The 20,989-nt window shown below is 44.8% G+C and overlaps 1 protein-coding gene across 3 annotated transcripts in view; it reads left to right on the forward strand.

Annotated features, from left to right (window-relative positions):
• ABCA9 (ATP binding cassette subfamily A member 9) overlaps positions 1–16,727 on the forward strand; it is a 44,633-nt gene extending 27,906 nt beyond the window's left edge. For 2 of the 3 annotated variants that reach the window (XM_081115854.1, XM_081115853.1), the window contains exons 23-39: positions 1,313–1,420; positions 1,580–1,753; positions 1,940–2,053; positions 4,396–4,515; positions 5,476–5,544; positions 5,999–6,090; positions 7,083–7,209; positions 7,733–7,850; positions 8,515–8,606; positions 9,403–9,563; positions 10,501–10,576; positions 10,650–10,744; positions 11,431–11,550; positions 11,737–11,877; positions 13,108–13,187; positions 14,509–14,564; positions 14,667–16,727. In XM_081115854.1, coding sequence (XP_080971980.1) covers positions 1,313–1,420; positions 1,580–1,753; positions 1,940–2,053; positions 4,396–4,515; positions 5,476–5,544; positions 5,999–6,090; positions 7,083–7,209; positions 7,733–7,850; positions 8,515–8,606; positions 9,403–9,563; positions 10,501–10,576; positions 10,650–10,744; positions 11,431–11,550; positions 11,737–11,877; positions 13,108–13,187; positions 14,509–14,564; positions 14,667–14,753 — 1,830 coding nt within the window. In that variant the 3' untranslated portion in view covers positions 14,754–16,727. The remainder of the gene's footprint in view (positions 1–1,312; positions 1,421–1,579; positions 1,754–1,939; positions 2,054–4,395; positions 4,516–5,475; positions 5,545–5,998; positions 6,091–7,082; positions 7,210–7,732; positions 7,851–8,514; positions 8,607–9,402; positions 9,564–10,500; positions 10,577–10,649; positions 10,745–11,430; positions 11,551–11,736; positions 11,878–13,107; positions 13,188–14,508; positions 14,565–14,666) is intronic. The other variant, XM_081115855.1, reaches the window with a different exon arrangement.
• The last annotated feature ends 4,262 nt before the right edge of the window (positions 16,728–20,989 follow it).

The following is a 20,989-nucleotide window of genomic DNA, read 5'->3' on the forward strand; positions in this document are numbered from 1 at the left end:
TTGGTTTCAGATCTGTTACCATCTGTGGGGCTGAGTGGTGGGACCTGGTTGAAACAGCCAGTCATCAAGGTAGACAGTGGGGCCTCCTTAACAATTTGACTTCTGTAGGCCATGGTTCACTGATCCACACAAAAATACACATAAAAAGTTCATCACAGGGGTTTCTTAAGAAGTAAATGAGGCAATGTGAAAAACCGATTCAGTTGGCCAAGTTATTATAAACATGAGCGATAAAACACGTAAAAGTAGGAAACCATAGGTGCTCAATAAAAGGCATTTATTATCACTATCACTATCGCTGTTAACATTGCTTTTCTTGGAAATGCACTAAGTTTCCATTAAACAACATTCAGTTTTGGGTAATTGGAGAACTGGCTGAATTAGAACTAGAGGCAGATCTTGTTTAAAATATGATTTTTCTGCTGAGATCCTCTGAGTCAGAATATCCACAGTGGGAAGGGAGGTGTAAATCTATGTCTTCAAGTCATCTCTTTCATCTCATTTCGTTGAATCTCCCTTTGCCTTCTTTAATGACACCTTGGGCCTATCCTATCCTATCCTATCCTATCCTATCCTATCCTATCCTATCCTAGTACCATTCCAGGACCGTCCAAAGCTTCCATTTCCTATCTAATCCAAACACTGCAGGGTCAATTTGTGGCTGAAGGGATGTGGACTGGGGTGGTGGCGGTGGCCTGATTTGTTCTTTCATTCTTTATAGTTTAATGCCTTCGAGAAGAAAGGAGAGTGTGGCTTTGCTGTGGAACATGCCCCTTTCTTCTCGCTTCTGAGAAGAATGCTATGGGGTGGGAGCAGAAAGGAAGGAGAGAGCGATCCAAATGGAAAGAAAGGGTGCTGTGGTGACATCCCTGCTTTCTCTACCTTGATCTGCTACTAGCACCTTCTACTCAGGTGGCCGTCACGGCCTCAGTGGCCTGCGTGCTTTTGGAGGCTAGTGTTTAGCTTTGGTCCCAGGCCCTTCTGTAGACGAAGACACACCCCTTGTTACAGAGCAGAATTTCTGCAGAAGTTTTGTGTTTACCTTGCACACATTAACCGTGGGACCTTAGCCAATTCCTACAGCCTGGTGGAATTTGCTTCCTCCTAAGCATATCAGGATGCATGTTCAAAGTCTCCACATTGTTGCAACTCGTCATTGAAAATGAATGTGTGGAAGACGTTGCAGAGAGAACCTTGGGAAGTACTTTTTGTGGTCAGATCGACTGATTGATTGAGTGACGTAGTTAAAAAAGTATAAAGGAACTATATACCCAGTTGCCCATATATACCCATGTGTTCTGCATGATTTCAGGAGCCCAGTTTAGAGGACTATGGGCACATGACCTATGCCTTCGTCTGGATCCCTGTGGCGGCCTGTTTTACCCCTTACATTGCGATGGGCAGCATCGGTGACTATAAGGTAAGAAGAGTTAACAAAGTGAAACTCATGTCCTAAATCAGCCTAATAGATAGAAGAGACATAGAGAGAATGTTTGTGACCATGTATTTGTAATTTCTCAGCCTTGACTATTCAGGACCTTTTGATGACTCTCTCTCTCTCTTTTTTTTTTTTAACCAGAAAAAAGCTCACTCCCAGCTATGGATTTCGGGCCTCTACCCTTCTGCTTACTGGTTTGGGCAGGCGTTGGTGGATGTCCCACTGTACTTCTCCTTCCTCCTTGTGATGCAAATAATAGATTACATTTTTAGCCCAGATGAAATCATATTCATAATCCAAAACCTGCTAGTTCAGGTAAGCAGCAAAAAGTTAGGAAATGACTTTATTAGATTATTTTAATGAATGCTGTAACATTAGTCATCTTAAACCAAAGAACGTCACATTGCTGTTGCTGTCGCATAGTTTGGAAAGTTGAGGTGTAAGTATGAGCACTTTCCTAGATTGCATTTTCCTATTTCAGCCTTAATATTCTCTTTCCAGATCCTGTGTAGTATTGGGTACGTGACATCCCTTATTTTCTTCACATATGTGATTGCATTCATTTTTCGCAATGGGAAGAAAAACAGTGGCCTCTGGTCATTTCTCTTCTTGATTGTAAGTTTGCATACAGTACAGTCTTTCATTTTTAAACCACTTTATGTAATTTTTAAGAACGTGTATTTTAATCTTTATAATCAGCAGATTGGTAAATTAATATTGCTCTCTAGGAAATTCTAATTACTCTAAGATAATCATATAAAATATACTATGTGTGAGGGTGTACACCTTTTATAAACTCTGACCTCAAACATGTCTCCAGGCGTAACCTATCCCCAGAGCTAGGGACGGCTACCTCCAATAGTTCACTTATAGTTTCACTGAATGTTTAAAACACACCTTGAGGATCACGTATCTAAACTATAACCCTTTCCTCCGTCCTAGTCTTCTTTGTCTCCTAGGCTATGACTTTACTACAGTGCGGTCCACGCATACGATTGCTCGTACCAGGAACCTAGCCTGACCTTTGACCCCCACGTCTTTGTTTCTCCCCACCTGCAGTCCGTTTCTGTGTCCTCCGGCTCAGCACCTCTCGGGCCTGTGCGGCGTGTCTCGGGGTCACCGCCCAGCCGAGGCCTTGGCGCCCGGCGCCCCTCCGCGGAGGAAGGCGGCGGGTCTGCAGCGGGCCCCCCGCTACTCTTGCCTCCTGTAAATTCTTCTTCACACCGTAACCGATCTGGTCCTTTTCAAATACATTTATATCCCAAAGCGTAACCTACGTATGGAAAAGCACACCATAGATCAGTTTATCCCGTTTCTGAACTTAATAATTAAGTGGAGTCATGTAGAAACTCATAGAAACAGAGTAAAATGCCTGTTTACCAGGGCTGAGGGCGGGGGAAGTGTCAGTCAAAGGACAAACTTCCAGTCATAAGATGAGTAAGTGCCGGGCCTCTAATGTGCAGTGTGATGATTACAGCTAACAGTCCCGCATTATATATTTGAAAGTTGCTAAGAGAGTAGAGTTTAAATGTTCTCACTATAACAACAGCAACAACAACAAAAAGGGAAGTGTGTGAGGCGAAGGATGTACTAACTGATGTTATTTCGGTAATAATTTCACAATCTGTACAGATGTATCAAATGACCCCGGTGTACATCTTAAGCTTACACAGTGTTATGCGTCAGTTACATCTCAGTAATGCTGGGGAGAAAGATGAACCCCTTAGAGATGAAACCCATTCAACCAAGAAATAAGTCAAAATAAAGAACTCAAGAAAATAAAAATTGCCATAAAAGCACCCGGCTAGCGACCACTGAATTCTATTGAGTGCGTGGAAATATGACATAACTTTGGGAACCGTGGTCAGGACATATTTATGTAGAAAACCCACAAAGTTAGATGTAAAGCAAGCATAAGGTTAATAACAAATCCTGAGAAGGGTACAGTGGAAAGGAAAACCCCTGATGAATCTAGTCGGAAAAATCAAGGACAGCTCTCTAAATGAAAAATGGCCAAGCAAACCCAGAGGTCAATTAAAAGAGTAAAACTAAATCATCAGGCGTGATTGGCCTCGGCATACCCGATGGCTCAGGAGCAGCAGCTGCCAAACCGAAAGAGGAAGACTGTCTGAGTCAAGAAAATACAAAAAAGAGCTCAATAAAAAGAAAATATAAATACAAAAAAGTCAAAGTACGAAAAACCAATGGTATATTACACTATAAAATGGCACAGGTATTCACCCAACATCAGCAGTAACACGGAGACACCCCCAGCCATGGTGACGCCTGTCTTAGGGGGGCGGCGTCCTGTGTGTCACCCACGGTCTGCGGGAGAGCTCTGCCGCCGCCCTTTAGAAGCACCATCTGTTAGTAACTACTGAAGTGTCAAGTGCACGTAAACGGTAACCTGTAACCGCCCTTCTCAGAATCCCTCCTTAAAGACTACAAGTGTTAATATACAAAAACTTATGCAGACCAGCACTTCCAGGAGCAGAGAAATTGAAACATTTTTAAAGGCCAAATTGTTGAATTCTTGCACATCCATTCAGAGAAATACTACGCAGCTGAAAATGAATAGCTGGTAAGCCGAAAACTAAAAGGGTGTCTCTGATCTACTGGGAAATGGAAAAATGCAAAATGCAGAGTGGCGCATGATAAATGGACCCTTTGTCAGAATCTGAGTTTAGCAAGAGCCCTCACTGGTTTGTATGTACATTGAATTTGAGAAGCCCTGTTGTGTCTTAAAAGCTTCGTACTTGATCCGGTACAGAATTGTGACAATCCAATACAGAATTCTGTGTTGCGGAGAAAAAAAATAAGATGGTGGTAGTGGCTCAGGGAGTGAGATGGAAATGAAAATAAGAATATTTAAAAATGAATTTCCGCTCTCTTGAAAAAAATATCCAAAAGCTCAGATTGTCGTGCTTTTGTGAAACTCTACTGTGATTTTATTTCAGGTCACCATCTTCTCGACATTTATTATTGAGGCAACTAATTATGGATTTCTAGGGCTGTTAATATGCACCATATTGATACCTCCATTCACAATGATTGGCTCTCTGTTCATTTTTGTGAAGGTAAGAATCTCACTTTTGTCCTAAGGTCATGAAATGTGTGGCCATTGAGGACCGACCGCCTTGAATATTGTAAGAATGTAGGTAGAGTCTTTGGCTGTACAAAGTGTGAGGCCCCTATCTTCTGGAAGCCACTTCACTTACTGCAGGCAGAATCATTCAATAGGAAAGCCTGCCTTGCGTTATGAAGGTCAAAGGCAACTCCACAGTGGTAGAATTTCATAGTTCTCATGATAACCCTCACTCCTGGGGACAAATGACCCTCCTGAGAGGCCGATGAGATGCCCTCTTGCTGTTATTTTGGACATGTTGGGTTGATGGATCCTCACAGACATGCAATGGGAAATAGCAAGTAGCCAGTTAGATACATGAGTCTGAAATTCAGTATGTAGGGTTTTGTGGATTTGGGGGACTTAAAGCTAAATACTTGAGATTTGTCAGCATGTAAGTAATATTTAAAGCTACAGAGTAAGCATCGTTAGAATGAAAAGACAGCCTATGGGCTTGGCCTTGAACTCCAGAATTTAAAGATCGGGAAGAGGAGGAATCAATAGATAAGTTTGAGAAGGATCCTGTGAGGTAAGAGAAACAAAAGTGGGGGATTGTTGTGTCCCAGAATTCCTTCTCGAAAATCCTTAAACACTTAGAGTATCAACAAATCAGGATGTGTGTCAGCACTACCGAGGTTCTCCTAGCAGGGCGAATCCTGCTAACTCACAGTGTTCAGGATAAAAGCGTCTGAGCCTATAGCCAAGCACAGGTCCACAGGTCACCGAGTGACATCGGCAGCAAGGAGCACACACTGCACAGTCAGACATGGACTTTTTACCTGACGCATAAGCAAGAATTCCATAGAAGGCTGGCAGGGTCATGTAATGGGCATTAATCAATCATCTTAAGTGAGATGAGATTCATGCATAGACAAAAGTTCATCTAAACATGCTTTTTATTCTCATTTTACAGATTTCTCCTGACTCTGTGGAATATTTAGGAGACTTAGAGTCCCATCTTGTATACCTGGCATTGCTAATAGTAAGGAGGCATTTCCATTTAAGTGTTCTTGCACGAGGGGGAACACATTTTTGTATGCTTTGTGTTCATTAATTTTCATTTTGGTGCTTAAAAACTTGTCAGTTTAGGCATCTGAACACACACCCAGACACACACACCAACAGAGGCTTCCCATTCTGGACCACTAACTTCACAGCAACGATCCGACACCGAGTCTGAAGCGCAGGCTCTCAATGGCATGAATAGAGTTAGGATCAGCTCCCTACCACTGTTTCTCTCATGATCGCTCTGAAGACCAGCGACCCCAGCTCTGAGAGTTTCATAAAATATCAAGGACAATTTTTTTCAATCTTGTGAAAATGTTATCAAATCTACCTTTATAGATGATCGAACTCCTTAAGTCAATTCCAATACTGAAACTGTTGTTTTCATGGTGATGCCAATTTTTATTATCTTTTTTTTTTGTCTCCCGCAGCCTTACTTCCAATTTTTCCTTTTCGTGTTCATTCTACGGTGTCTGGAAGTGAACTTCAGAAAGAAATTGATGAGAAAGGATCCTGTATTCAGGTTGAGAGAATTCATGTTTTATTTTACTATTCATTGTTAAAGACATTTTAATAGGATTAAGTTAACTGAGTAAAACACACTGTACAGAATTGTATTTAAGGGACTGTGTCGATACAAAATTATAATTCTTGGGACTTTAATGAGTTTACAGTCTAGCGAGAGAAGCCTCATTAGCACACATAAGACACTGAAAAATTAAGGCAGACTATAATTTCACTGACATACTAGAAGAAAGTCATAGACAAGAAGCAGTGCTTCAGAACAACGACTAAGTATAGACAAGCAATGAAATAAGTGTAGCCGGTCCAGGAAGGAAGAGTCGTCTGAACAAAAGGACAAAAAGCAGAATAAATGCCACGATCCTATAGGTTCGAGAAGGCAGCTGGAACAAAGTTGAAGCCTTGTGTTGGAGGTTAATAAAAAATTAAAACGAAGCTAGATATTGGAGTGTCTTGGAATAGGAAACCACAGGGAAGGTTTTACAGATAATCCAATGGGAAACAGACAGGCGTGTTTTGAAAACCTTGCCTAGCTCACGAAATATGAGTCAAGCTCAAGTCTAATGAAGGCGGTAGAGCAGGAGAGGGACAGGACGACAACCGCGTTTTAGGAAGTTGGCTGGCAGCAGCCACTTGGGACGACACGAGGGAGAGAGACGGGAATCGGCGGGAATCAGTGGTGGGGATGACGAAGGAAAGGGTTAGATTGGTGGCAGTCAGGAAAGAGTGACTCTGACACGTGTTCCCAAGACGTGACGGTGCTCAGAAACTGGTGATCCCGTAGCTCAGAATTTCTGGGATACACCCCTGATTCCAAATGTTCCGGCCACTCTTCTCACGAAGCCTCCCGAATTCCAGAATACCCGCGTCAAAATGACAGCCCCTAGATCCCTGCAGCCCTGTCGGGGCGCCGTTCACAGATCGATAGCCGTTTGCGGAAAACTCACTATTTCCACTACAGGCTGTCCAACTGGAACTCTGCTCTGGTTTCAGAACTTCCCCGAGCAGCGGCGAAGCCCTGCCCAACCCAGAGGAGCCCGAAGGAGAAGACGCAGACGTCCAGGCGGAAAGGGCGAGGGCAGCGAGCGCCGCGGCCGGCCTGCGCTCCCAGCAGGCGGAGGTGGGACGCGCTCGCCAGCAGATAATACTGTCTGTAAAGTGGCCAACTATCTCACTGGGGCTTTAAAAAAATACTGTGCGGCTCTTTCATCCCCGCACGTGTAGCTCATGGCTTGACTTCAGTAACTATGCAGTGCCAGCAGAAACGGGGGAACACCCGTGCGTTAAAATTTGCAGCCACGGCTTTGGTGGGCGAGGCCAGTAGAAAACCTAGAAAAGATTTTGTGAGCAAAGCAATTCAGAGGAGAGAGCCCACCCGGGGTGAATGTGTGTGTGCGTGTGTGGGCGTGTGTGCGTGCCTGTCCGTGTGTCTCCGCAGACCTGCCTCTGCCCCCGGTTTCCGAGAAAGGGCGCGCACGAGTCAGATGGCACAGCGCGAGCGTCCTTTCGCTGCAGGAATAGGCTGGGAGAGTTTGCTCTGGAGTGGCGGTTTCGAGGAGAGCGGGCTGGGTTCACGACTTTGCACAGGAAAGACTTGGCCAGAGGGAGCGTGGGGCGCTCACCCATCTCACCTGCCTTTCCAGAGCCCAGCCATCGTGGCCAGCTGTCTACGGAAGGAGTACGTCGGCAAAAGGAAACACTGCTTTGCCAAGAGGAGGAAGAAACTGGCCACGAGAAACGTGTCTTTCTGCGTCAGGAAAGGTTGGAAACAGTCGTTCTGTTAGCAGGGGACCTTTGCCCCTGAAGATGGGGCCTTTTGAAGGGGCGAAGCCCAGCCATCCGCTGAAGAACATGCAGGGCAGCGACCCAGCAGCCGTCCAACGCTGGGCCGCCCTGCTCGAGAGCCGGTTATAACAGGGTGTGCTTTGCGTAGAAGACGGTTACCCCTGTTCTGTTAAAACAAACAGGAGGACAACCAAAAGGAGGCAGAGTTTATGTTAAGAAGGACGGGATAGCTTTCTAAGTAGTAAAACTAACTTCACAACTGGGAATGCTACGCAGAAGGGAACTCCCCGAGGCCTAGCAGCTCTCTCTTCATTCCTAACAAATGGCACATTCTGCGAAAGTGCCCATGAGATGCAACAGGCCTGGGCATCAAAATTTGTTTTAATTCTAGCTCAGCTTCTTAGGCATGGGCTGCATGACCTTGGACAAGTTATTGGTTCTCTTTACGCCTTAGTTTCCTCGCCTGTAAAATGAAGGTGAGAAGAACACTCAGGTTTGGGCGGGGGGGAGGGAATAAGTGAAATCATGTATCTAGTGCATTTAACATAAAGCTTGACACATGTGAGCCCTTAAGTGGTATTTGCTTTTATTTTTATAATTACTCGTGGTTATGATTCTGAGCATACCTTTTCTTTTTCAGGTGAAGTCATAGGTCTGTTAGGACACAATGGAGCTGGTAAAAGCACAACTATTAAGATGATCACTGGAGAATCAAAACCAACTGCAGGTCAGGTCAGTGACACACCCAGAAATGTGGTCATTAGTGCTGCCTAGATGAGACGTTTTACAATACATATTGATGACGATCTTTTCCTATTAATCAATGTGATTTATACATTGAATGAAGAAGATTCATAAAAATTTATCTCCTTAATTCCAAAAATAGTTAGGTGCTGAAAAGGGCTGCATGTTATCTAGACTATGCCTTTTACTGAATGAAAGACAGAGACATTAAAAGGAAATATTTGGGGAAGGAAAACCAAACCTTAGCTTTACTGGAGGTCAGAGATCTTTGTTTTGTGGACAGACATATCCTGAGAACTTGTTGAATCGAATTGCCAAGATCCAGGATTTATTCAGAAAACAGAGATCAGAAGTTAGAGGGGAAATGAGCAGCTATCTAAATTCTAAAACAAAAATGAGAAGAGCGTATGAATAATGCTTGGCTGTACATCCAGGCGAAGTTGGGTGAAGTGATGGACAGAGGTCCAAAGTCACACAGTGGACAACCACATGAGCAAACTTGAATTCAACCGGGGTGATGGACTTGGAAATAAAGCCAATTAAAACGGAGGGAGAGGACACTGTGGAAGATCTACCTTTTGATAGATTGAGTTTCTATCATCTTTTCCCCAGAGCTAAGTGGTTACTTACAGACTTTTGTACTCTTGGCAGCTGTGTGTGTGAGAGGAAGACGTCGCTGAAATATACACACACGTGGGCACGCACGGGCATACACACACACACACACACACACACACACACACACGATTTGGGACAGAAGGTGAGAATGCACTCTTTTGCCTAGGTGATTTTGAAAGGGAGAGACGGAGGGGATGCCCCCAAGTTCCTGGGGTACTGCCCTCAGGAGGACGCGCTGTGGCCCAGCCTGACGCTCAGGGAGCACCTGGAGGTGTTCGCCGCGGTGAAAGGGCTGAGGAAAGCGGACGCCAAGGTCGCCATCACACGGTACATGGGGGGAGACACACCCGTCCTCTACCCGAGGGGTCCAGGGAGACAGTTGGGAGTGACAACCTTCATGGGAAACTCAGGGCTTCCCGGGAGATGGTCAACGCTGACCCGGGCCACACTGGGGAGATTTACAATGAGAAACTGGCCTCCCCGGTTTCAACGTGTTATTTTATTTTCTCCTCTTAAATATGGAAAGAAAACGGTACTCACTGGTAAAGTTATCAAAAATACTAAAATTTAAGTATAAGCTATCGTAGGATAGCTATTTGGATATCATGGAATGGAATTAAAATCTTTATGGCGATGCGATAGCTTCACCCAAAATTGAGGAAGGGCGGTTCTACCTGACAGCTCCATGCTTGCGGAGATGACTTGGGCACCTGGCCCCCGATCCAGTGTTGTGTTCTCTCATTTAAGCCTGGAGGTGAGGAGTTTATTGATTATTCTTAATACAAAACTAAGCCACTGAAAATGTGAGTTTAAATCCATAGGAAGGCCCTGGCCCATGTGGCTCAGTTGGTTGGAGTGTCCTCCCATGCTCCAAAGAGTCGCGGTTTGATTTCGGTCTGGTCAGGGCACATACCTGGGTCCGATGCCCTGTCCGGAGTGTGTGGAAGGCAACATCTCTCTCTCTGTCTCCCTCTCCCTCTCCCTCTCTAAAAAAAATAAATAAAAACCATGAAAGGTTTTATAAAGTATCCTAATTTCAATTCTTTTTAATTTTTATTTTTCCATTACAATTGACCTTCAGTATTATTTTATGTTTGTTTCAGGCGTACAGCACAGTGGTTAGACAATCTATAGTTTCAATTTTATGACCACTCCGAATATATTTTTTTTTAATTCTGCACTGCAGTCTTCTGATTCCTCCGCTCTCCCGCCTGTGTTCCCCAGTGCGCAGGGGTGATGTTGATTGACCCTCTGTTTCCTTCAGGCTGGTGGAGGCGCTCAAGCTGCAGGACCAGCAGAAGCGGCCCGTGAAGGCCTTGTCCCAGGGAATCAAGAGAAAGGTAGGGGCGGGGCTCGGGCTTCCTCTGCGCAGCCCGCAGGTCGGTGCCCGACGCGCTGTTCCTCCCCTTCCAGCTGTGCTTCGCGCTGAGCATCCTGGGAGACCCGTCGGTGGTGCTGCTGGACGAGCCGTCCACGGGCATGGACCCCGAGGGGCAGCAGCAGATGTGGTGAGGAGATGTCATGAGCAACCCAAAGTGGAATTGCTTTACTTAGAAAATGAAAGGCATCAACATCATCAGGAAAAGCGATACCATGGGATAGAATCTGATAACACATCGCGGCCAATCTCTGTGGAGGGGAGAAGATATTCTAACAAACTAATACGCTGAGAGTTTCGTTCTCACCGTAGACCGTCTGGGTGGGCATGGCCTGTCTGTGGACTCAATCAGATCAACCTACACTAAGTTTTAAATCTTTCTGCGACATCACCGGATACACAATTCTATTGGGACACAATAATTCCATCTCCAAAATATGTTCTTCAATTATTTTAGGAATAGTCTGTCATTTTGCACTTTTGGGTATACGCCATTATTACCAGGCTTTTAAATAAGTTCTCTTTTCCTATTGTTTTTCCTAGTGCCTTCTCATAAATATTCTTGAAATTTAGCATTTTTCTAAACCTTTTACCCAATATCATCTTCTACATTCAGCCCACACCATGCTCTGAATTACACACTCTAACCAGTAGCTTGCTTATTTCCATGCCTGTTATCCCTGCAAAAAAAATCCTTTCTCTGTCTAACCTGAATTCACTGATTATTTCATAAGTGCCAATGGAAACCTCTGTAAATTTTCTTTTCATATTACCTTGGCATTCCCCCTGGTTAACATTTCCCTGACCTAACTTCAGGCAGGCAATCCGGGCCACCTTTAGAAACACGGAGAGGGGCGCCCTCCTGACCACCCACTACATGGCGGAGGCGGAGGCCGTGTGTGACCGCGTGGCCATCATGGTGTCAGGAAGGCTGAGGTGGGTGCCCATCCCCCTGAACAAAGGACATTTCCCTGCCCACGGTGTCACTGGGAGGAGCAGGAGGGGCTGGCTGCTCCAGCTCTACCTGACCCTGCCCCGGCCTCCAGAGGCCAAAAATCACCAGTAGTAGATTTCTCCCCCCCTTTTCTTGATTGGAACCTGCCTCCTGCCTCCTCCCTCCAGGTGCATCGGTTCCATCCAGCACCTAAAGAGCAAATTTGGCAAAGACTACCTGCTGGAGATGAAGGTGAAGACGCTGGCCCAGGTGGAGGCCCTGCACGGCGAGATCCTGCGGCTGTTCCCCCAGGCCGCCCGGCAGGAGAGGTAAACAGGTGGTGCTCCTTCAGCCCCGTCTCTGCTTTGTTTTCTATTACGGCGATGGAAAAGAAACGCTTTATCGTCTCATTCTTTTTTTTTAACTTTATGGTAATTGTGAATAATTACTAGAGAAAGGCCCAAATCCAAGGAATGCCACAGGAGGGAAATAAGCGAGCACAGTACTAACTGGAAGCTGATTCTCGCAAGGGCAGGTGCCGGGCACTGGCACGTGCACCTAGTTCATTTCAGTTGTCCTTTCGGAGGGCGGGACCACCCCCATTAAACGGGATCCCCAGCGCAGCGCCAGGACCGGGCAGCAGTCAGACCGCGCCGGTGGTGTCTCTGCGCCTTTTGATTGGTGTCGGTAACGAAGGGCACCCGCGGCCCGGGGCGGTTAGACAGGGCCAGGAACTGGAGGTGGGGCCGGGAGGCGAACCTGGTCCTTTCAGCTCAAGAGCACTGTCTTCCCGCTGAGAGGTGGTCGGTAACCCGCTTCCTGCCCCCGTCCAGAGGGGACCCGGCCCCCGTCCAGAGGGGCACCCGGCCCCCGTCCAGAGGGGCGCACCAGGTCGGTTTCCGCCCTTTGTCTGCCGTCCCAGCCTAGAGGGAAGGGGGCCTTTTCTTCAGAGCCTGATAACGCTTCTGCTTTAGTAAATCAACTTCTCGTTGATAGAAGCGCATTCACACTACGGCTGTTTCCAATGCTATACAGATGTGTACCTGCCAACAAATTATTGGTGACGTTGTTGCTTCTTTTCATTTATTTTTTCCAATGTCATGATTTGATTTTAAATTGCAGTTTACATTCAGTATTATTTTGTGTTAGTTTCAGGTGTGCAGCATACTGGTCAGACAATCATATACTTTACAAAGTGTTCCCCCCCCATATCTCCAGTACCCGCCTGGCACCATATATAGTTATTACAATATTACTGACTATGTTCCTTCTGCTGTACTTTACATCCCCGGACTATTTTGTAATTGCCCATTTGTAGTTCTTAATCCCTGCGCCTTTTTCACCCAGCCCCCCAACACTCCCCCAAAATCTGGCAACTGTCAAAATGTTCTCTGTATCTATGAGTCTGTTTCAATTTTGTTTGTTTGTTTATTGGGTTCTGTAGAGAAATGCACCTTAAAACCACAATGAGATGCCACCTCACACCTATCAGACGGTTGCTCCTGTTAAGACCTTGTGCTCTTGAAACCCAGGGTTCAGCCTCACTCTTTTCCCCTCAGGTACTCGTCGCTGATGGTCTACAAGTTGCCTGTTGAGGACGTGCGACCCTTATCGCAGGCTTTCTTCAAATTAGAGATAGGTAAGAGCAACTGCTTAGAGGTAAGACTCTGGGAAACAGATAAATTCAGATCTTGCATAAAGCCGGTAGAATATGTACACACATGAACATAAAATTGTGGTATTACGCCATAAATAAATTATTAAACTCTTAATCCAGTGGTTCTCAACCACCACGCCAGCATATGGAATCTGATTCAAAGCTGAACACCTTCCCCACCTGACTTGTACCTTTTTGCCTGCCACTGATCATTAGACGCCCCAGGCATCCTGGTTCTTACAGAGGTTCATCCCCTTGAGTTAAGCTTAGGATGGCCCCAGCTAGGGTTTCTTTTCACTTTCTGACTCTGACCATCACTCTGTGGCCTGTGGGTCCGTTTTCCACACTGACCATTTTGGCCTTTTGACCAACTTTGCAATTTTCCAGTGGGAAGGATTCCCATGATGGGCCCTGATCAACAGGAAGGGCTTCATAATTAATCAGAAGCAGAGAGAGAGATGTTCCAGGAAGGCTGCCTCCCTAGAATACAATGGAGCCTTTTCTTCGGAGCCTTCTCATGTTTCTGCTTTCAAAAATGTCCCCTCCCTCCTCGAATTCTTTCTAATGTGCTTAGTTTGCTGAAACCGAAGTTCTGATTTAGAGGGGGGAAAAACAACTTTTTATCAGCTTCCTATCCCTTTGTGTGATGATTACACAAAGTACAAAATATTGAAACATCCTAAGCTTACAGTTTTTCCCCCCAAATGTTGACTTAGCCATAGTTACGTTCTCAGCGGCAATACATGTATTGAAATTATGAGCTAGGCCAGTAGCATAGAAGCAAAATGCAGGCCCCATAATTATTCCCTTTATCTTGCTATGTGGACTCATTCTTGCATATATAATCAGATCACTTTTGGGTAGTGGAAATTCCAGCAAAAAACCAGAGCCTCCCATGGCCCCTTCTTGCTTTGATTTGGAGACTTGAAGCTAGGAAGGTGGGATGGTCAGTTTTATCTCTCTTCTTACCCAGTTCTCTCCTCTACTCACAAGCTGATGTTTTAGGCCTCTCTGGGGTAGAGATTAAGGGGAGGGGAGAAGAGGTAATATGGAAGCAAAGCTTGATTTGATCGTTAGAGCTGTACTATGGCAACAAGGCCTGACTCCCTTTCTCTCGTGGGCTGCTTTTGTGGGTTCCTTGAAGAGACCTTCTCTCCTCATCTTTAGCCTCTGACCACAGCTTCCTGAGGTGAGCGATGCCTCCTCCTCTTGGCCTCTTAGTACTTTTTATAGATGACTTGGTACAACTCTCTGGATCCAAAATAAATGACTTTCTAACACACATCCATCCATCCACGTGCAGTTAAACAGACCTTCGACCTGGAGGAGTACAGCCTCTCCCAGTCCACGCTGGAGCAGGTGGGTCCACTTTAGAGATTTTTGTATCACCCATGGAATATAAATGTATAATATATGCACACCCCTTGCACTCACTCAGAGCTCCGTTTTCCTCCGTTGCAGGTCTTCCTGGAGCTCTCCAAGGAGCAGGAGCTGGAGGATTTTGACGAGGAAGCTGATCTGTCCATGAAGTGGAAGCTCCTGCCCTAGGAAGAGCCTTGAAGCCCAAAATACCCTGCGTTGCTCTTTAAGCCAGCGACTCTTTAAAGATAATATTTCATGCTATCAAGATACCTTATCTCAGACATGGACAAGGTGTTTTGAAACGTGTTATGATTTCTCTCAATAATATCACTTTCAGTGGGGCCAAGGAAGCCAGACCAGACCATGCAACCTCTATTTCAGCAACCAAACTCCACCTTTCATAAGTAGCAAACCCAAAGAATGCACTTATTACAGAATTGTTTATGTCTTTTAGGGTGATACAGAGATTGCTTAATTTTCTTTCTCTGGACTTTAAAGTATTGGATATTTTCTTATCTTTTTTTGTTAAAATCCAAAGTAAGACCATGCTGATTTTAGGGAAAGGGTGTGAGTCAATGGCACAACAGCACAGTTTTTGCTTTTTGTATTTCAGTTGTTTTATCCGCTTTTTCTTAATTCCCTGACTTTCCTCTTCTGTCATTTTTCAGAATTTAAACTGTAGAATCCGTGTTTTGCCTCCTGTTGTGGCTATAAAGGAAATTTGAAGGCTGTTAAGATAAATAATTGCAGTAAGACATCAAATAATCAAGTTGATGACAAAACACATATGTTACCTATAATTTTGAAACATATTTCTGATTTTGTGTGTTCTTATGATGTAGAGGTCTACGCTTATGCAGAGCACTAGAGCTTCATAGATCTTAATTTCCCATGTCTGTACATGCTATGATTTAGTCAACTGGCGACTCTGTATAAACACCTTAAAATCAACACGATGTACTTGTACACTCATACTCAGATGAGTTTTTATTGATGTTGTTGCTATTTTCATTGTTGCACAAGTCACTGAGTTTATGGTAATTTGTTATGCAGCAATAAAAGTCTAATACAGATATACAAATAAAGTGACATTTAGAGAAGCTGACCTTCCCAAAGTTAAAGTCACAGAGACCCAGAATTCAAACCCAGCAGCCTGTCCGCTGCCACCTACTTTAAGACATCACCACGCAGCTGTTAAACACTGGCCTGAGGTTCAGTGAAGGTATAGAGAACATTCCTTCAACTGAAGTTTTTGTTACCTTTTAGGAAGAAAATCTGAAGAGCGCAATAGACACTGCGACCCAGTCAACTTCTAATTGTTGTGGTTTCAACTAGAACGATACAGAAACTCAAAGCTAAAAACGATGTTTGCAGCCTAAGCAGAGCCAATTATTGTGGTAAATTCAAATGACCCAGCTGTGAATGTTTTAATGTTTTAAGTACCTCAGATGCGATTTTTGAAAAGTGTTCCAAGTTTTATGTGTTTTGTTACAACTCAAGGCAAAGCACCAAAACTTAGTGTTTTGTTCTATTTTATGCGCAGTTGGTGTCAGAAACACTGCGCCTCAAGGCCATCACAATGTAATTGCCTTAGCGGTAAGAAATAATTTTACGTTGGCCTCGAAGGAGCTGTAGGTGTCGATTAAGGAAAAAACAAAATTAGTCTCAGGAAGAGCTCCAAGACACAAACACAAAGAAAGTTATCAGGAATGCCTTCCTACGCTATGAACTTCATGAGCTATGAGAAAATGCAGTCATCTTGGCAAAGAACTTGATAATTCGTTGAGAAAGAGAACACTGAGCTCCATGAAATAGCCGTAGGAATTTGTTTCTCAAGTCTCAGGAATGGCAGAGTTATATCTGTGCTATTCTTGGCTACTTTCTAAGCTGTGGGTCTGTGGGCCGGTGATTTAAACATGTTAAGTCTCAGTTTTCCATCTGAAAAGGGGGCCGCGTGGCACCCCCGTAGTTATGACGATGTTATTGAGCGCACTCCCTGTGCTGTACTCTCCATCCCCGTGACTGTCTGTAACTACCAAGCTGTACTTCTCAACCTTCCCTTTTTTCACCCAGTCCCCAACCCCCTCCCCTCTGGCAACCATCAGTCTGTTCTCTGTGTCTGTGGGTCTGTTTCTGTTTTAAAACTGCTATCTTGAAATGGAACTTTCATTGTAAGCTGTGGAAATATTTTAATGTCTCTTCAAAATCCCTCTTCGGGCACGATCCAAGCCAAGCCACTCAGGATGCTTTTGGATGAGTCCACCCTTCCTCTTGCTGTGAAAAGGCAGGAAAGGCTGGCCTGGTTTGGATATGCAAAATGTATAGAGAGTGAATGCTTGCCGTGTTTGAAGTAGAAGGGAAGACTAATTTATTCAAAGGGCCAGATGAATGAAAACATTGCAGTGATTATGAATTTGTAATTTTAATGATAATAGGTTTATTTATTCTCACTCCAGATATGAGTTTCTCAACAGTGGCACTGTTGACGTTTTGCGCTGGATGATTCCTTGTTAGGGCGGGAAGAAGGAGAGGCTGCCCTGGGTACTGGAGAAATGCCAGTGGCATCCCTGTCTTCTGCCCACTCGATGCCAGTTGCGATCTGCACTGGAGTGTGACAACCAAAACTGTCTCCGACATTGTCCAAATCATCCCCATTGCATTCGAATGATGCGTCAGGAGGATGTTGGGGAAGGGAAGGGAGGTTAGTCAAGGGGATTTCTTAGGTTTTATCTTGAGCAAGTGCAACGTGGTACTGTTTTCTGAGATTTAAAAAAAAAAAAAAATAGGGAAGGAAGATGTGATATGGGAAGCAGAGAAAAATCCAGAATTTGCTTTTTTAAATGTTCAAGCCCTGATTAGATGACCTGGGTCAACGGGTCGATGTTGGGCACTCTTGGACACATTGCTTTTTTATTGACCTCCAGCTGTTCTTGGTTGGCTGGCTGTGTCGTATCATAAAGAGGTGTCTTACAGAGGGAATCAATATTTGTAAATGTTCTCTTCTGTACCTCAGAAGAAAGGGGCTGGTTTCAAAATAGGAAACACTATCTTTACCAAAAAAAGAAGAAAAAATTTTTTAAAACACTATCTTTAAATGGTAAGAAAGTAAAGAGCTTAGTCAGAGAAAAGTCTTTTATCTCTATTCTGGGTACTGGACCTTTTGATTCACTTGTTGACTCAGGTGATCTAATCGGGGTTTGAACTTTTTATAAAGCTAATTTTGGATTCAGCGTCCTCCAGCCAAGAGAACTGCGGTCACAACCTCCCTCCAGAAAGCAGTCTCAGTGAGAATTTTCAAAGCAGGGCAACAGTCCAACCATAATGCAGACATGTGGGAAGGTGGGCACGGGTGGAAAGGCCACCGTAATGAGAAGGCAAGTTCAGACCGAAGGACAAGTAGGCATCTCCATAGACCGTATCAGGATAAATTATAGGGTAATTCACTTATGGGAAACTGGGGAAAATTTGGCCTGAGCGAACAGATGGCAATTTTTCCCAAATTATTTTCCTCTGCCAGGCCCCTGTTACAATACATTTTATATATATATATTGATTTTAGAGAGAGAGGAAGGGGGAGGGAGGGAGAGAGACAGAGAGAGAGAGACAGAGAGAGAATCATCAATGATGAGAGAGTCATTGATCAGCTGCCCCCTGCACTCCCCCTGCTGGGGATCGAGCCCAAAACCCAGGCATGTGTCCTGACTGGGAATCCAACTTCGATCTCCTGGATTCTAGGCCGATACCCAACCACTGACCACACTGGCTGAGCCCATTTTATACTTTTAGTATTCCACTTTATACTATTGGCATATTAACTTATTTATTTAATTATTTATATTTTACTGTCAACTCTAGGGTTGACAATTATGTCTCCGTAACTTTTGTGTGTGTGTGTTTTTTGCAATGAGCTAAATTCTCTCAGCTATTTTTGTTTTTCTGAAAAGTGTTTGTTTTGTCTTCATTTTTGGTAGATAGTTACTTGATTAGAAATCTAAGCAGACTCCTTTCTTCCTGTACTCTAGTGATATGGCTCCATTGGCTATTGGCTTGTGTGGTTTCTCATGAGAATCTTACCTGGCTTTTCTGTAGTTGTGGTAGAAACATTGATCTGGCACAACCTGCTACATCTATCCCAAATCAGAAGCACCCAGCCAACTTCTGTTTGAAGTCCATGGGTCTGCGAATATTTGCAAAAGGGCACATTACTAAGAACTGAGTGGCTCAACCATCTGTAAATCATTTATGCACGAGAAAACAAAGAATCCAAGCCAGTGACCTGTAGCATGTTCTGATTAATGTGCTCACCAACAATTTACTTATGGTGAAGGATACTGAAATGGCAGAGAAGTCATCTGTTCAGCTGATCAAAGGTAGTGGAGATGCTATATTAACACCAGACACAGTAGGCTTCCGAGCACAGAAAGTCACCGGGTGTAGAAACGGGCGTTGCATAAAGGTTAAAAGGCCAATGGGCCGAGAAGACGCAGCGACCCTGAGCTCTATGCACCCAACACCACAGCTTCCCAGTACGTGAGGCAAAATCTGTTGGAACTGAAAGGGGAACGAAAAGTCTCTAATTTAGGTTGAAACTTTCACTACTCCTCCCTCAGGAATCGACAGAACTAGTAGGCAAAAAAGCAATTAACACAGAAAAACTGAACATCAACCAACTAGGTCTAATAGATGTTTATAGAACATTCCACTCACTCAATAGCAGAATGTATCCCTTCGCATTTGGAATCGTCGCCCAGACAGGTTATATCTGGGCTTATAAGACAAGGACAAACCAATTGGATATATAAAATAACTTTTCTTACCATAGTAAATTTGAACTAGAAATCAATAATCAAAAGATCACAGGAAAATCTCCAGAGACTTGGAAATGAAACAACATATTTCTAAATAATTCATGGCTCAAAGAGTAAGTCTTGAGGAAGATTAGAAAATATTTTGAACCAAATGAAAATGAGAAACAGAGAAATGAAAATCCTGATTTCCCAAGTGATGATGTCAATCGGGCAGTAGAGAGCTCTGTGTCGATTCCTATCTCACAGTTTGAAGACACTGCTTAAATTTTTTGGTATGAGCCACAGTTACCTTGGGCATAATAGAGAAAAGCTTACAAATACAGGATTTCCTCTATAGGGTTGCTCTTTACAGTATGACACCAACTATACCAGCCACCACTCCCCAGGAACTGGCTGGCTGTCAACGAAAAGACCAATACACCTTTTATCCCTGGTTACCCACCAAGCCTGCCCTGACAGTTCCCTCTAGAGAAATCTTACCCTGTAAGTCAGTGACCAAGTAACTCATGTGTAAAGCATGAGATGCTGGAGGTCATGGATAGACAGATAATCTGAAGCATGGGCGAGACTCCCCCATTCCCACAACTCTGGCTGGATTGAAAGAAACCCTCTGAAACTAAACTAGAGGGCTCGCCCCCCACACCCTCACTCAGAGCATCACCTCCAGGAGCCCGACCCTCACTGTCCGTGTGAATACGCCTGAGAGATTCAGCGAATCGTCACTGAGGTCATTGTGTCTTCTAATTGGCGAGTTAGGCAAAGGCTAACCTCTCAGTTGCATGTGGCACCCCCGTTTTCCTCCCCAGCTGCCGGGTGAGACCACTGCATGAGCGCCTTCAAGGCGCAAAGAAAGAAATGCTTTGGGGTCGGACAGTCACCGGGGGTTGCAAGGAGTTCAGGCGATGCACCGAAAGGAAAAAACAAGGGAGGCTCTTGGCTTTTGGTTCCCTGATTTAACTATAAGACCCAACTGTCTATTTTTATTTTTTTTTAAGACTCACCAAAGGATATGTGTCCTGATTTCAGAGAGAAAGGAAAGAGAGGGAGACCATCAACGCGAGGGAGAAGCATCGACTGGTGCCCCCTGCGCTCACCCTGAGCAGAGACGGGACCCACAGCTTAGGCCTGTGCCCTGCCTGGACGGCACCGCCTTTGGCGTACGGGACGACGTCTCTTTGCACAAACAGCCCGAGACTTGTTCTTCTGCGGCATCGCGTCTCAGAAGTGTTAACTGGAAGAAAACCAGCTTGCCAAGGGAGTAAGGAAACAAGCTAACAGGTTCACGTGAGGAAGCGGGGCACCGTGGCTGGGCGCGGTCGGCAGTTCGATGTCGCACGGGGCGGCTGTGGGAATGCGGGAGCCACTTGCACATCTGGCTCACGAGTGAGCACAGGCGGAGGCCTGGGACTCTGGATCAGTCCCCTCATGCCCCTTGCCTGCTGTGTACTGGACACGGCAACTTTCATCAGCAAAGTGAGTTTAAAGCCATGTTGAAAATATTAATAAATGAATGTAAAGTCTCTTTTTTTAAATCCACACCCGAGGACATGCTTAGAGAGAGGAAGCGGGGGGAGGAAGGGCGGGAGGGATCAATATACCTCAATTCAATCAAAT

Source organism: Miniopterus schreibersii (assembly GCF_964146895.1).
Source record: "Miniopterus schreibersii genome assembly, chromosome: 16".
Taxonomy (NCBI): Eukaryota; Metazoa; Chordata; class Mammalia; order Chiroptera; family Miniopteridae; genus Miniopterus; species Miniopterus schreibersii.